The following is a 13,456-nucleotide window of genomic DNA, read 5'->3' on the forward strand; positions in this document are numbered from 1 at the left end:
TAAAAACGCGCGGGTGCGGTGCAGGTGACGCAGAGCTGTGCTGAGGCTGATTTGCCCTCTGGCGGCTTCAGGCGTGCAGCGAGGCGGTTCAGCTGTGCACGCGTGTGTGCGTGTGTGTGCGTGTGCATGTGTGTGCATGTGTGTGTGCTTGTGTCCGTGTGTGCATGCATGTGTGTGTGCGTGTGCGTGTGTGCATGTGTGTATGCACTTGTGCGTGCGTGTGTGCGTGTGTACATGTGTGCGTGCACATGTGTGTGCGTGTGTGTGTGCGTGTGCGTGCGTGCGTGTGTGCGCGTGTGTGCGTGCACGTGTGTATGCATGTGTGTGTGCATGTGTCCGTGTGCGCGTGCATGCATGTGTGCGTGCACGTGTGTATGCATGTGTCCGTGTGTGCATGTGTGCGTGTGCGTGCATGTGTGCATGCATGTGTGTGCATGCATGTGTGCATGTGTGTGCATGCGTGTGTGCATGCATGTGTGCGTGTGTGTGCATGTGTGTGTGCATGCATGCGTGTGTGTGTGTGTGTGTGTGTGTGTGTCCCACCTTCCTGGGGGCTCACTGTGAGGGCTGTCGGCGTGGCCCGTCGGGGGTGCGCGTGCTGCCCTGACCGCCCCGAGGGGAGCGCACCCCTCTCACCTGCTCTGCCTCTCTCCCCAGGCCATGTGGCTCATGCTCCAGAAGGACGAGCCCGAGGACTTCGTCATCGCCACGGGGGAGGTCCACAGTGTGCGGGAGTTCGTGGAGAAGTCGTTTCTGCACATCGGGAAGACCATTGTGTGAGTAGGCCCCACGGGCGTCCCTCCGCCTGCCTGCAGTCGGTCTCGCCATCTGCCCTTCTAGAGCAGGCAGCAGACGCTCTGTCCCGCTGGCAGTCCCCGTCACGCGCGGGTCACCAACTATACTCAGTCCTTCAGAAGTTTATCTTTTTAATTTTTAAATATGTTTTTAAGCTGTTTACTTTTTTAACTTCAAATGTTGTATCATGGTTTATACAGGCTTTCCTGGGATTTCACTGTCACTAATTCCTCTAAACAGATCAATGTGAGAACGTTATACAATCTCTGTTTTTAATATGTTCACTATATATTTAAAATTTTGGAAACCACAAAAATTTACAGGACAGTTTCGGATGTACTACCAGCAAAATCCTTTTCTCTGAAGCACTGAGAGCGGGCTGCTGACCCGAGGCCCCATCCCCGTGGACTTCGTGTGCTTTCCCCATGAGCAGTGACTCTGCTGAACGTGGGCACAGGATGGCCAGGAGGCCCCACTGGTGTGTGAGCAGCGTCCAGCCCGTGGGTGTCACTGAGGGTCTCAGCTCAGCCAGCGCTACCCGTTACACCAGAACATCACATGCTCCACCCACTCGTTGATCACACGAGTTTTGCAGTCGCTTTTTTGTTGGAAGATTTGGGGCCAGTCCATCACTGTGGATGGAGACTCTTTTCCGGTGATTGCTTTATTGAGGTGGGATACGTGTAAATGCTAAGTCACTTCAGTCACGTCTGACTCTTTGTGACCCCCGTGGACCGTGGCCCCCCAGGCTTCTCTGTCCATGCGATTCTCCAGGCAAGAACACTGGAGTGGGTAGCCATGCCCTTCTCCAGGGGATCTTCCAGACCCAGGGATCGAACCCGTGTTCCTTATATCTCCTGCCTTGGCAGGCGGGTTCTTTGTCACCTTCTGGGAAGCCCATGTGTAGCATAAAGTTTAGCGTTTTCACATTTGGGGCGTTAAGTGGGTCGGTGGCACTAAGGACATTCACAGCTAATGCAACCACCAGCGCCCTCTACAGAACCCTCTCATCTCCCCAGGCTGGAACGCTGTCTCCGTTAAACAGTAGCTCTCCACCCCTCCCTCAGCCCCAGCAACGAAAACTCTGCTTGCAGTCTCTGAGTGGGAGGACCCCAGGGACCTCGTGTAAGTGGAACAACACACTTTCCGTCCTTCTGTGCCGGGCTCACCTCACTGAACCTGATGTCCTCAAGGCCCGTCCCTGCTGTAACTCGCGCCAGCACGTTGCTCCTTCTCAAGGCTGAGTAACGCTCTGTTGTGCGGTTGGACCACGTGTTGCTTATCTATCTGTTGTAACAGCTGGGTTGCTCCTCTTCGGCTATTGTGAGCTGTGCTGCTGTGAACACACAAGTTCCTGAGTCCCTGCTTTCAGTTCTTTGGGGGTAAAAGCCTAAAGAGTAGAATTTCTGGGTCTTATGGTAACTCTGTGTTTAGCTTCTTGAGGATCTGCCAACTGTTTTCCCAAGGTTCAGTTTTAAAATATAAGAAGGGACTTCCACTTCTAACTATGATGGAATAACAGAAATTCGGTTAAACCTCTACCTTGAAAACCTAGGAGACTGTATGAAATATATAGAACAGCTTTCGGACAATGGGCAGCGCAGGGCCACGGGCCCTGGCAGGAAAGGAGCGAGTGAGGCGAGTCCTGCAATGGCCTGGCTTCCTGGAGGCACGGCCTCCACCTGGGAGGGAGGAAGAGGCGCTGCTACAGAGAAGACAGAGGTCAGAGCGCAGAGTCCGGGGCTGTGGAGAGTGCGGATGAGTTCTAGAAAGGTGTGATCTACAAAGCAAAGGAGCTCCAGAAATGTGCGTCAGGATCCCCCTGCGTTCCTGCCAAATATGAGGAAACTCCATGGGCTTGGACAGGAAACAGCCCTGAGGTGGGACTGAAGGCTTCTCAGGGCGTTCCCGCGGCCGAGAGGCTCCTGAGCTGCAGCCGCCACCGAGCCACCTCGCTCATCACTCAGAGGACGGAGCAAGTCCCCAGAAGGCCTGAGCTCGGAGGTGGGGTGACCCTGAGTGGAGGCTCCTCTAAGGCCAGGCCAGCAGAGCTGACGCACAGACTTCAAGGGCTTCCAAGTCACTGAGCCTCCAACCGTTGCAAAGCCCTGTGTTCTTCAAAGGAAGACAGTAGAATCTAGACTCAGAAGCGTAATTTTCTTAACGCTTAGCATTCAACCAAAAATTAGTAGGAGTGTCGCGAAGTGGGAAACGACCTAAAGCCAAGAGGAAAATCCGTCCACAGAAACAGACTGAGGCCTCATAAAGACAGTGTGTGCGCTCATGGGGAAGGCAGAGGGGCCACTGTGACGGCCGACTGTGTCGAGGAGACATGAGTGGAGTGAGGAGAGAGAGGAGATATGCGTGCTTTTTATAAGAGCCGCATGCAACCTTCAGAGATGAAAAATGAAGTAACTGGAATGAAGCCTCCCTCTTGGCATTGAGAACAGATCAGACGCTGCGGGAAAAAAGCTAGTAACCCTGCACGCGTTGTGCTGGAAATGACCCAGAATGAAGCGCAGGAAGAAACAGACTGAGGGGAAACTGAGTTTGATTAGATTAACCTGTGAGACAAAATCAAACAACGTGCACAATCAGAGTCTTGGGGAAAAGGGGGGGAGAGGACACAGGAAAAGAATTAAATAACAGCCCCAAGTTTCCCAAACTACTGAAAATAAATGCTAAAGAGAAAACTTTAAAAGTAGAGTTACGTAGAGGGGAACTAACATAAGAAAGCTGTGGTATCAGAAACTATTCGAGGCAAGAATTCCTTGTAGCAGCACCCTTAAATCGCAGGAGGAAACCTACGCCCCGAGGTCTGTGCCCGCGGACAGCATCTCGGAAATGGAGGCGAGTTAAAGACTTTCCAGACAGGCGGAGATTGGGAGGGCTCGTCACCAGCAAACGCTTAGATGGAAGGAAAACAGCAGAATGAGGGGCAGGAGAAGCCGCCGGAATGTAGGAAAATAAAAATTCTCCCCTCACTTTAGAAATTCTTTGAAAAGTAGCTGACTGTTGAAAGTACAAATAACAGCAGTACGTTTGTAGTTTTAATACACATATAATAGACGTAAATAAATAGAACAGACTGCACAGTAGCAGCAGCGCTGAGAGCGGAGACAGGATGGAAGCCTCGCATCGCTGCGCTGTTGCAGGACTCTGACACCGGATGGGAACTGGCGTGGAGCTATTTGAAGACAGGCTGCAGTTAGTCAAAGAATGTGCTGCGCACTCTGGAGAAACCACTAAAACAGAACAAAATGAAAGGTGGCCACGAGCCGGCACTGGAGGCAGAATGCAGCCTGGAGGCTGCTCGTCTCAGAGCAGCTGGAGAAGAGGGCTGGGAACAGCTTGCAGATGGGGCTGAAGGAGACAGATGCTGACTGCAGTGACAGGCACACCCACGGTGAGCGCCCTGAAAGCCCAAAAGAGCGGTGAAGCCGGACTCGACGGAAAAGCGACACGCTGCTGGCACGGGACACATTTCAGGTATAAGCACACAGAGAGTTTAAAAGCAAAAAGGTGAAAAATAAAGCATCCAGATACTACCGACAAGGAAACTGGAGTGGCTGCACTTATATGGGATGAAAGAGACTTCATTTCCTCAGAAGGAATAAAGAGCCCTTTCGCAGTTTAAAGGGTTGATTCTTCATAAAGACATAATAATTTTAAATGTATATACACCGAGTTGTAGATGCTTCAGAATCCTGACAGAATGGATAGGAAAAAAGACAGACTTAATGTCTGTGCACCGTGGCACGCCTCTCTCTGTGACTGCGGTACATGTAGACAGTCTCTGCAGACACAGAAGCGAGCGTCCTTACCCTGACTGGCATTTCAGAGCTCACCACCTGCCACACTTCTCAACAACTCACAGGTCAAACAAAGGAATCACAAGGGAGATTGGAGTAAATTCTGCACTAAACGCCAGGGAAAGCAGCGTACCAGAAGTCGCGGGGTGCTGGCGAAGCAGCGCTTAGAGAGGAGCGCGTGGCTGTGAACACTGGCGTTAGAACGCAAGAAAGAGCCCAAACCAGTTATCCCAGCTTCCATCTTAAGAAGCTTGACAAAGACGAGCACATTGAGCCCAGCGCAAACAGAAAGAAGGAAACGGCAAAGATGAAAAGAGAGATAAATGAAGTAGAAACGGGAACATGATGGGGAAAATCATACAAATCATCAAAATCATCCAAAACCATCAAAACGTGGATGAACCTCTATCCAGGAAAAAAGGAGACAGCAGAAATCATACGCAGTAGAAATAAAAGACTCATCATCCCAACAAGTCCTCCAGACGCTGACAGAATGGTAAGGAAATGCTGTGAACAGGGTTTTGCCAGTGACCTTTTCAGGTCAGAGAAAATGGGCAAATCGCACGAGAGACACAAACTGCCAAACCTGATTCAAGAAATCTATAAATTTCTGTAGTTCTATACGTATTTTAAAAAAATGGATTTTTAATGTTTAATGATGAAAACACTCCCTTCCTTCCTTTCACTAAGAAGAGAGAACGCTTCCTAACTCATTTGATGAGGCCAATATTACCCTCATGCTAAAAATAAAAATATTGCATGAAAAGAAAGATACTGACTAGTATTTCCAGTGAGCATAGAAACAAAAAATAGCAACAGAATATTAGCAAATCGAAATTGTCCATATATAAAGAGTTGGTGCACCGCGGCAGAGTGGGGTTTATTCTAGGAACGCGAGGTTGGTTTAACATTTGAAAATTAACGTGATTCAACATATTAAGAAAATGAAGAAGCCATATTTTTTTTCAATAGAGGCAGAACAGACATTTGATAAAATTTAGCAGCTATTATTTTTTAAAATTAATTTCAACACACTAGAAATTAAAGGAAATTTCCTCAAGCTGATAAATGGTCTTTGAGAAAAACCGACAGTTAGCATCATAGTTGAATGTGGAGGCTGAATGCTTTTCCTCTAAAAGTGGGGCTCAGGGCAAGGCTGTCCGCTTCTGCCAAACCATTTCCACATTATCCTGGATCTTAGCCACAAGGAAAGTAAGAAAAAGAACGGGAGATGTGTGTCTGTCTTATTCACAGGTAGCTTGATGGAGCACATAGGAAACCTGCGTGATCTACCCAGAAAGCCAGGTGCATTCAGCAGCATCACAGGGCACAAGGTCCATATGCAGAAGCCAACTGCATTTCTGGGTACTGCCACTCAACAACTGGGAATCAAATTTTTTAAAAAAAAGCACAATACCATTTAGAGTAGAATCAGAAAAATGAAACGGAGATGAACTTAATAAAGTGCCTGAAAGATGTGCACCCACGTCGACGGGAGAAACCAGAACAGCGCTACGCAAGCGGGGAGGTGCGCCGCGCGCACGCAGGGTCCGGGAAGACGCGGTTCTCTTGGGATCAGTCTGCGGATTCAGTGTGGTTCTCCCGCTTTGGAGACGGCATCTTGTGTTCAGCCTTCTGTCCCTGGTCCCCTGGGCTAACGCCTTTTTAAAAATACCTAGCACAGACCTGTACACACTGAGACTTCTGTAGAGAGGAAATGCCTTAGAAAAGCATGTGTCCAGCTCATCTGGAGAATATTGAATATTACAACCCCTCCTGGAGAATCACCAGTAGAGTCCGTGTGACGTTGTTTAACCCAGCGCTTCTCAAGCTGAGCTTGTATTGGAATCCTACTGGAACAACAGAGCCGCGTGGACTGCCAGCTGGGAGTGCCCTCTGTCCTTCGGAGCCCCGCTGCAGCCTGAGTCCCCATCCCCAGAGGCGGCAGGAAAGCCCGGCGTAGTCTCGCTAGAACCCACGGCAGATCTCAGGAGAGGCCTTCACGTCGTTCCAGGTGACGGACCAAGCCACCAGCCAAGGCTTCACGGCATCAGCGTCGCCCTTGAGTGTCACGTACAGTTTTGGCGAAACCAAAACATTTTCCCGAATCTCCCACGAAGAGAGCAGGTGCCAATGGTCCGTCCGAGACACCGGGGCACTGCCCTGTGCCCCCAGCCGAGCCTCCTGCCCGGTGGCCACCTGCACCCCGAGCCTGCATGGCCGGGCGTGGGAACAGAGCGCGGCGATGCTCGCTCTCACAGCACGGCTGAGACGCGGAATTCCTTCTCAGGGCCAGATAATGAAACCACGATGGCTCTCTGAGCGCGGTCTGGAAGTTGCGTTCTGTTGTTTGTTTTCTTTCCAATTTCCTTCCCTGGAGCATCTCCGGGCCCCACGAGCAGCATTCCGATCTCAGCTGGAACAGGCTGGAGAGTTGGGAGAGTCGGGACCGCTCCGGGCCAGCCCCGCCGCAGCTGGCCTTCTGACGGGCCGGCCAGGCCTCCTTGGGAACGGCTTCCGTGCAGTGAGACACCAGGCAGCGACGGGCAAGGAAAACGTCGAGCCGGAGCCGGGCCTGGAGGGCCCCCTCCCCGTTACCACCGGCTTCCTATCCCAGAACTCAGCGTGTCGTCTCTGCACGCAGTGTGCTGTGGCGTTGGGTGAGGGGCTCCACTCCAGCGCCCCCACCCACCCCAGGCCTGGGTCCCCACTCCACTGCCCCCACCCACCCCAGGCCTGGGTCCCCACTCCACCCCCCGCCCCACCCCAGGCCTGGGTCCCCACTCCACCCCCTGCCCCACCCCTGGGCCTGGGTCCCCACTCCACTGCCCCCACCCACCCCAGGCCTGGGTCCCCACTCCACTGCCCCCACCCACCCCAGGCCTGGGTCCCCACTCCACCCCCGCCCCACCCCAGGCCTGGGTCCCCACTCCACCCCCGCCCCACCCCTGGGCCTGGGTCCCCACTCCACCCCCCACCCACCCCAGGCCTGGGTCCCCACTCCACCGCCTCCACGCCACCCCTGGGCCTGGCTCCCCACTCCACCGCCCCCGCCCCACCCCTGGGCCTGGCCCCCCACTCCACCGCCCGCCCACCCCAGGCCTGGGTCCCCACTCCACCCCCCCGCCCCACCCCAGGCCTGGGTCCCCACTCCACCCCCCGCCCCACCCCAGGCCTGGGTCCCCACTCCACCGCCCGCCCCACCCCAGGCCTGGCCCCCCACTCCACCGCCCCCGCCCCACCCCTGGGCCTGGCCCCTACTCCACCGCCCCGCCCCACCCCTGGGCCTGGCCCCCACTCCACCGCCCCCGCCCCACCCCTGGGCCTGGCCCCCCCCCCCCCCCCCCCCCGCCCCACCCCTGGGCCTGGCCCCCCACTCCACCGCCCCCGCCCCACCCCTGGGCCTGGGTCCCCACTCCACCCCCGCCCCACCCCTGGGCCTGGCCCCCCACTCCACCCCCCGCCCCACCCCTGGGCCTGGCCCCCCACTCCACCGCCCCCGCCCCACCCCTGGGCCTGGCCCCCACTCCACCGCCCCCGCCCCACCCCTGGGCCTGGCCCCCACTCCACCCCCCCGCCCCCCCCCTGGGCCTGGCCCCCCACTCCACCACCCCCGCCCCACCCCTGGGCCTGGCCCCCCACTCCACCGCCCCCTGGGCCTGGCCCCCGCTCCACTGTCCCCATCCCCCTGGGCCTAGCCCCCCACTCCACCGCCATCTGGGCCTGGCCCTGCTCCACAGCCCCCCCACACCCCCCAGCCTGCCCCCGGCTCCACCTCCCCCCCGCCCCCCACCCAGGCCTGGCCTTGCTCCACCGCCCCCACCCCCGGGCAGCAGTTAGCTCTGGGCCTCACCCGAGAGGGGGTGAGGGCCTGCCTCTCAGGGATGGGAGCCGGTGAAACACGTCAACACGCGGGACGCGCCACAGCGGGCTGGAGTGTCGGGCACTCTGCCCTGTTTGCTGTTCGTGAGGAAACAGTGTTGATGGAAAGTGACATTTGTCTACATGAATGCTAGGGACAAGCAAAGCATGAAACCAGTAAGATCGGGCAACTGATGCTATGTCTGGGGACTCTAAACAGTCGAGTCCCACCAATGCCTCACACTCATGTGACCAGGAGGAGCCTACAGGCGTGCTCAGCAGAGAGGCGGGCAGGGAGGGAGAGGACAGGCCCTCAGCTCGCGCCCAGGGGGCTGTGGCTGTGATGAGGACTCCCCTGCTCTCCGGGAGTAACCCACCTCCCAGCAGAGCTAGGGCGTCTTTTGGCTGGTCTGTCTCCTGTGGAGCACAAGTCCTCTGATGCTAAGTGCTGAGAAGCGCTTGGGGATCTAGTTAAAGTGCAGGTTTGGAATCGGTAGGTCTGGGCGGGGCCTGAGCATCTAACAGGACCCCCGCGATGCCAGATGTGGGGGCTGCTTGGCCCCTGGACCCCACTCTGAGCAGCAGAGCCTGGGAGATCACAGAACCTCAGGCCCAAGGTGGACCTGACAGTCACCGCATCTGAGCTCTCACCCCTTCTGACCGCGATCTTAGGTCGCCTGGGACTTTACCCTCCCTGGCGGACTGGGCATTCTCTGCTTGAGGCCGCACCTGCTTTGGGTCCTTTCTGAACCTTGCATCCTGCCCCGCACAGTGGCAGACAGTTGGTAAATCAGCATTTTCATGAGTCGGTAACGGAAAACGAATATTTGGAAGTTGAGAGTTTGATTGTGTGTCTGTGTGTGTGGCATGCAGGGTGGGAATGAGGGCAGACTGCTGTAAAGTGAAAAGCCTAGACTTTCTAGGTTTTTCCATGAGGACTGTCACCCAGGGAGTGCCTGCAGCCGCCGTGGTGCCTTCTCTCCTCTTTCTTTCTGCCCTCACGCCTCCAGGGATCACATAAACGTCAGTTGAATTGAACGAAACATTGGACTAGTTAATTATCTGATAAACTGAGATAGAAGAAATCCTCTGAACACCACTTCCTGCCTTCAGTGACTTTGGATCGCTCTTGGTGAGACAGAGTTCTGAACAGCTGGAGGCATCCCTACCTGTTGTTTTTTTTTTTTTTTCCAAAGTAGGAAAGAGATTGACCAAGAACTGATGGGGGTCTCCAAGGTGCAAGAGCCAGGGGGTCCAGAACCCTGGTCTCTAAAGCGAGAGAAGAGCCAGGCATTGATGGAAGTCTCCTGGGAGCCCAAGAAACATGTCGGTCATCTCTGAACTGATGGGGACTCGGTTCCACAGTTGTGTAGGAGTCAAGTTCTTCCAGCAACTTAATTTATATAGTAGTTCCCTTACCTCAAAACTTTTAATGGCAATCTGTCAAAAACAGCCTTGGAAATTGGAGAAAATCCAGGAGCTCATCTTTTGGGAAACACTTCACGTGCTTTCCTGTAATACTTTGCCTTTAAAACATTTGGCCCTTGGATCCCAAGAGAAGGTGAAGGTTTGTAAACCCAGGACCAACATCCTTATTTGTAGTGGACTTTAGGTGATGACGCTTCCAGACTATAGCAAGAGGATCAAAAATTCCGTCTATAGAATCACTTTCCATGTCAAAAATGCCACAGAATCATCTTCTATGTCACTGTTTCTTAATTCATCTGCGTTTTCTTTCCTAGCTACCAGACTTATGCATTTGTTTTGCATGAAAACATTGCGCAGGAGACTAATTACATTCATTAGGGGAGATAAGGAACAGGAAGGCAGATGTGTTGGCGTTTTCATTTTAAATACAATGCTGGGAGCTGGAACACAGGTGGAAAAAAGCAAGAGGACGTGGAAGAATGTGCAGGCAGAGGAGCCGTCTGGACTGCCTCCATGCCCTCCTTCACTGTGGAAGAAGGCAGTGTGCGCTTCAAGAAAATCACCCATGTCCTTCTGTGATTTGCAAATGTATCGTGGGTCTCTTGTGTCAGGACTGAGTTTTTAAATATCCTTTTAATTCAAAATCCATGTTGCTTTAAATAAACCTCCAAGGTTCTTATTAGAGTGAATAGTATAGAAAAAGTGAATACCCTTCACTCTACAGTGGAGGCAATTTCATGTCTTTTTTCCTAAAAACAAGTACGCTTTTTGTTTATGTTTTCTTACGGCATAAAATATGATGTTTTATTGACATTGTCTTAAACTCCAAAAGTTGTGAGGGATGAAAGACATAAATCCTTATTTATTTCAATGTGTGTAGCACTCATGCTAATAAAACCGAGCCGTGCGCTGTCCAGGTAAGAGCAGTGCTCCGTGTGTGTGTGTGTGTGCGCGCGTGTGACTGTGAGTCTGTGAGTGTGTATGTATGTCTGTGTGAATGCGTGAGAGTGTGTATATGTGTGTGTCCATATGTGTATCTGTGTGCCTGTTTGTGTGTCTGAGTGTGTGTATGTGTATTTGTGTGTCTTTATGTGTATATGTGTATCTGTGTGAGTGTGTGAGAGTGTGTATATGTGTGTGTCTATATACGTATCTATGTGCCTGTGTATCTGTCTGTCTGTGTGAGTGTGTGTGTGTCTGTGTGTGTGCGTGTGTGTGTATCTGTGTGAGTGCGTATCTGTGTGAGTGTGTGTATGTGTCTATGGGCCTGTGTGCGTGTGTGTGTGTGCATGTGTGAGAGTGTGTGTGTGCCTGTGTGTGTACACGTGTGCATTTGGAGGAGGCTGTGTGTGTATATGTGTATCTGTGTGAATGCACGATAGTGTGTATATGTGTGCGTCTGTATATGTATCTATGTGCCTGTTTGTGTATCTGTGTGTCTGTGTGAGTGTACGTGTGTCTGTGTGTGTGGGTGTGTATGGATGTATCTGTGGGGGGGGTGTATATGTGTATCTGTGTGTCTGTGAGTGTGTGTGTGTATGTGTCTATGAGCACGTGTGCGTGCGTGTGCGTGCGTGTGCGTGCGTGTGTGTGTGCCTCTGTGTGTATCCGTGTGCGTTTGGCGGGGGCTGTGTTCTCGGGGTCGTTGTCAGTGTGAGGCTTTTCTTCCCGCTTCCCTGTCACCTTATCACTTATTAGGTAATAAGTAATGTGAAAAGGAAGCGCTCTTCTCTTGCACTCGAAGTGATGCGTAAACCAAACAGGCCAATACTTGTCTTGACTAATTTTCTGTCATTAATCTTGTTAAATTTTGAGAAGAGAGTTGTAGGAACAGCCTGCAACCATGAGAAAACCACCGCATGCTGCTGGGGTGGGGGCGGCGTTCCGCCAATGGAAATATTTATCATAGTTTGCGGTATCATAACTATATTTTCAGTCAAAACAACAAGGGCAAACCTTATTATACGTTTAAAAAGAAACTCATTTCTAAACGCCTCCTGGCTGAGATGACAAGCGTTCTGTGTCCATGCGCATTCTTCCCCTAATTAGGGATTGTTTCTTGGGGCAGGGGTTGGGGCGGGGGGAGGTGGGGTGTGGGTTGGTGTGTGAGGCTTCTGGCTGGCAGCTGGGCTCGGAGGACGCAGAGGGGACTGCAGGGAGGTGGGGTTGGTGGGGGGGCCCAGGAGCGAGCCCGTGTCCCGTGTCCAGGTATCAGGACCCCAGGAGCGAGCCCGTGTCCCATGTCTGGGTGTCCATTGTGAGCCCTCCTGTTGTACATGCTGAACCTTGACTGTGTCCAGTTGCTCTGTGGGAAAACCGCACCCTTCCAGCGTGTCACTTCTGATGAAGTTTCTCCAGCTGTATGTTCGGGCTCTACTTGAGCAGAGTCAGGCAAAGGAGCGTCCGGGCTCTGCCTTCTTTCTCTGGAAGGTTCCGCATGTTTGCTCACGTTTGGGGCCGGCTGGCCCACGTCTCTGCTCAGCAGCCCCACCCCGGAGCTCCAGCTCCCCGCGGTGGCCTGCAGCCGCCCTCTCTAACGTGCACACCATCTAGCCAAGTTGAGTGGCCTCTCTGACGCTGAGGGGTGGAGAGAGCATCACTCGGCATCTTCCATGGAGCCGGGAGAGAAGTGGCATGGGTTGGGCCCCTTGAGAACGTGGAGGAGACGCTCTGAGCAGACCCGAGCCTCCTCCCGAAGTGTCCGTGCGGAGACTGGCCCTGCTCACCAGCCTCCACTCACCGCTGAGGCAGAGCCTCCCCGCTTGAGAAAGCTAAGCCCTCGGTTTACGTTTATATGAACTTCTGAGATACTTAGGGTTTTAACCCACTAAAAAAAAAATAAAATAACAGCTAAAGCGATAGGAGCTTCGACTGAAGTGGCAGGCGTCTGGATGAGCAGTGTGCGCAGATCCGATGCTGTCTGCCTTGGAGGCTGGGGCAGCCCTCGCTACCTCTCCCGGACAGCTGATGCAGCCCTTCAGTTACGGTCTTTAGCTAAGGGTCCATCAGATCTCAGAGTGCCTGCTGCCTCTGAAGATTACCTGAAGAAACGGGCTTTGACCTGAACACAGAGCAGGCGCTCCATCCACGGGCTCCCTGCCCGTTTTCTTCTTCCTTTTTACTCTCAGAGCCAAACTCACCCAAGACAACCAAGGCCGGTGCTTGCGCTTGAGAAGCCAGGCTTTAATGCAGTGATAAGGAGAAGCCATCATTTACAAATCTATGCAAACAGCTGCGGATATTATGGAAGCCCGTTCTATCGCCACTTCTGAAGGGACGGCCGCACAACCGTGGCTGGAGTGATGTCGGCAGGGAGGTGGAGTCCCAGCTGGAGAAGAGGCTGGGAGCTCCGAGGAGGGCCCCCATGTGGGTGGAGAGGCCTGAGAACAAGCGCGGAGGCCGCTCTGTCACCCAGCTGTGGCCAGGACCAGCCTGGCCGCTCCGGGCAGGTGGGCGGTGGTGGGGAGGGGCGAGGAGCGGGGCTCCGCGCCCGCTCTGCCTCCGTCTCACCGCCGCCCGTCCGCGGGGTCTCGGCTGGGAGACCCTCCCGGGGCCCTGCC

At 53.9% G+C, this 13,456-nt stretch overlaps 1 protein-coding gene across 4 annotated transcripts in view; it reads left to right on the plus strand.

Moving 5' to 3' along the window:
• GMDS (GDP-mannose 4,6-dehydratase) overlaps positions 1 to 13,456 on the plus strand; it is a 419,605-nt gene that overhangs the window by 347,572 nt on the left and 58,577 nt on the right. For all 4 annotated transcript variants that reach the window (XM_027958723.3, XM_042237513.2, XM_042237511.2 and 1 more), the window contains exon 8: positions 658 to 776. In XM_027958723.3, coding sequence (XP_027814524.1) covers positions 658 to 776 — 119 coding nt within the window. The remainder of the gene's footprint in view (positions 1 to 657; positions 777 to 13,456) is intronic.

Source organism: Ovis aries, chromosome 20 (assembly GCF_016772045.2).
Source record: "Ovis aries strain OAR_USU_Benz2616 breed Rambouillet chromosome 20, ARS-UI_Ramb_v3.0, whole genome shotgun sequence".
Lineage (NCBI taxonomy): Eukaryota > Metazoa > Chordata > Mammalia > Artiodactyla > Bovidae > Ovis > Ovis aries.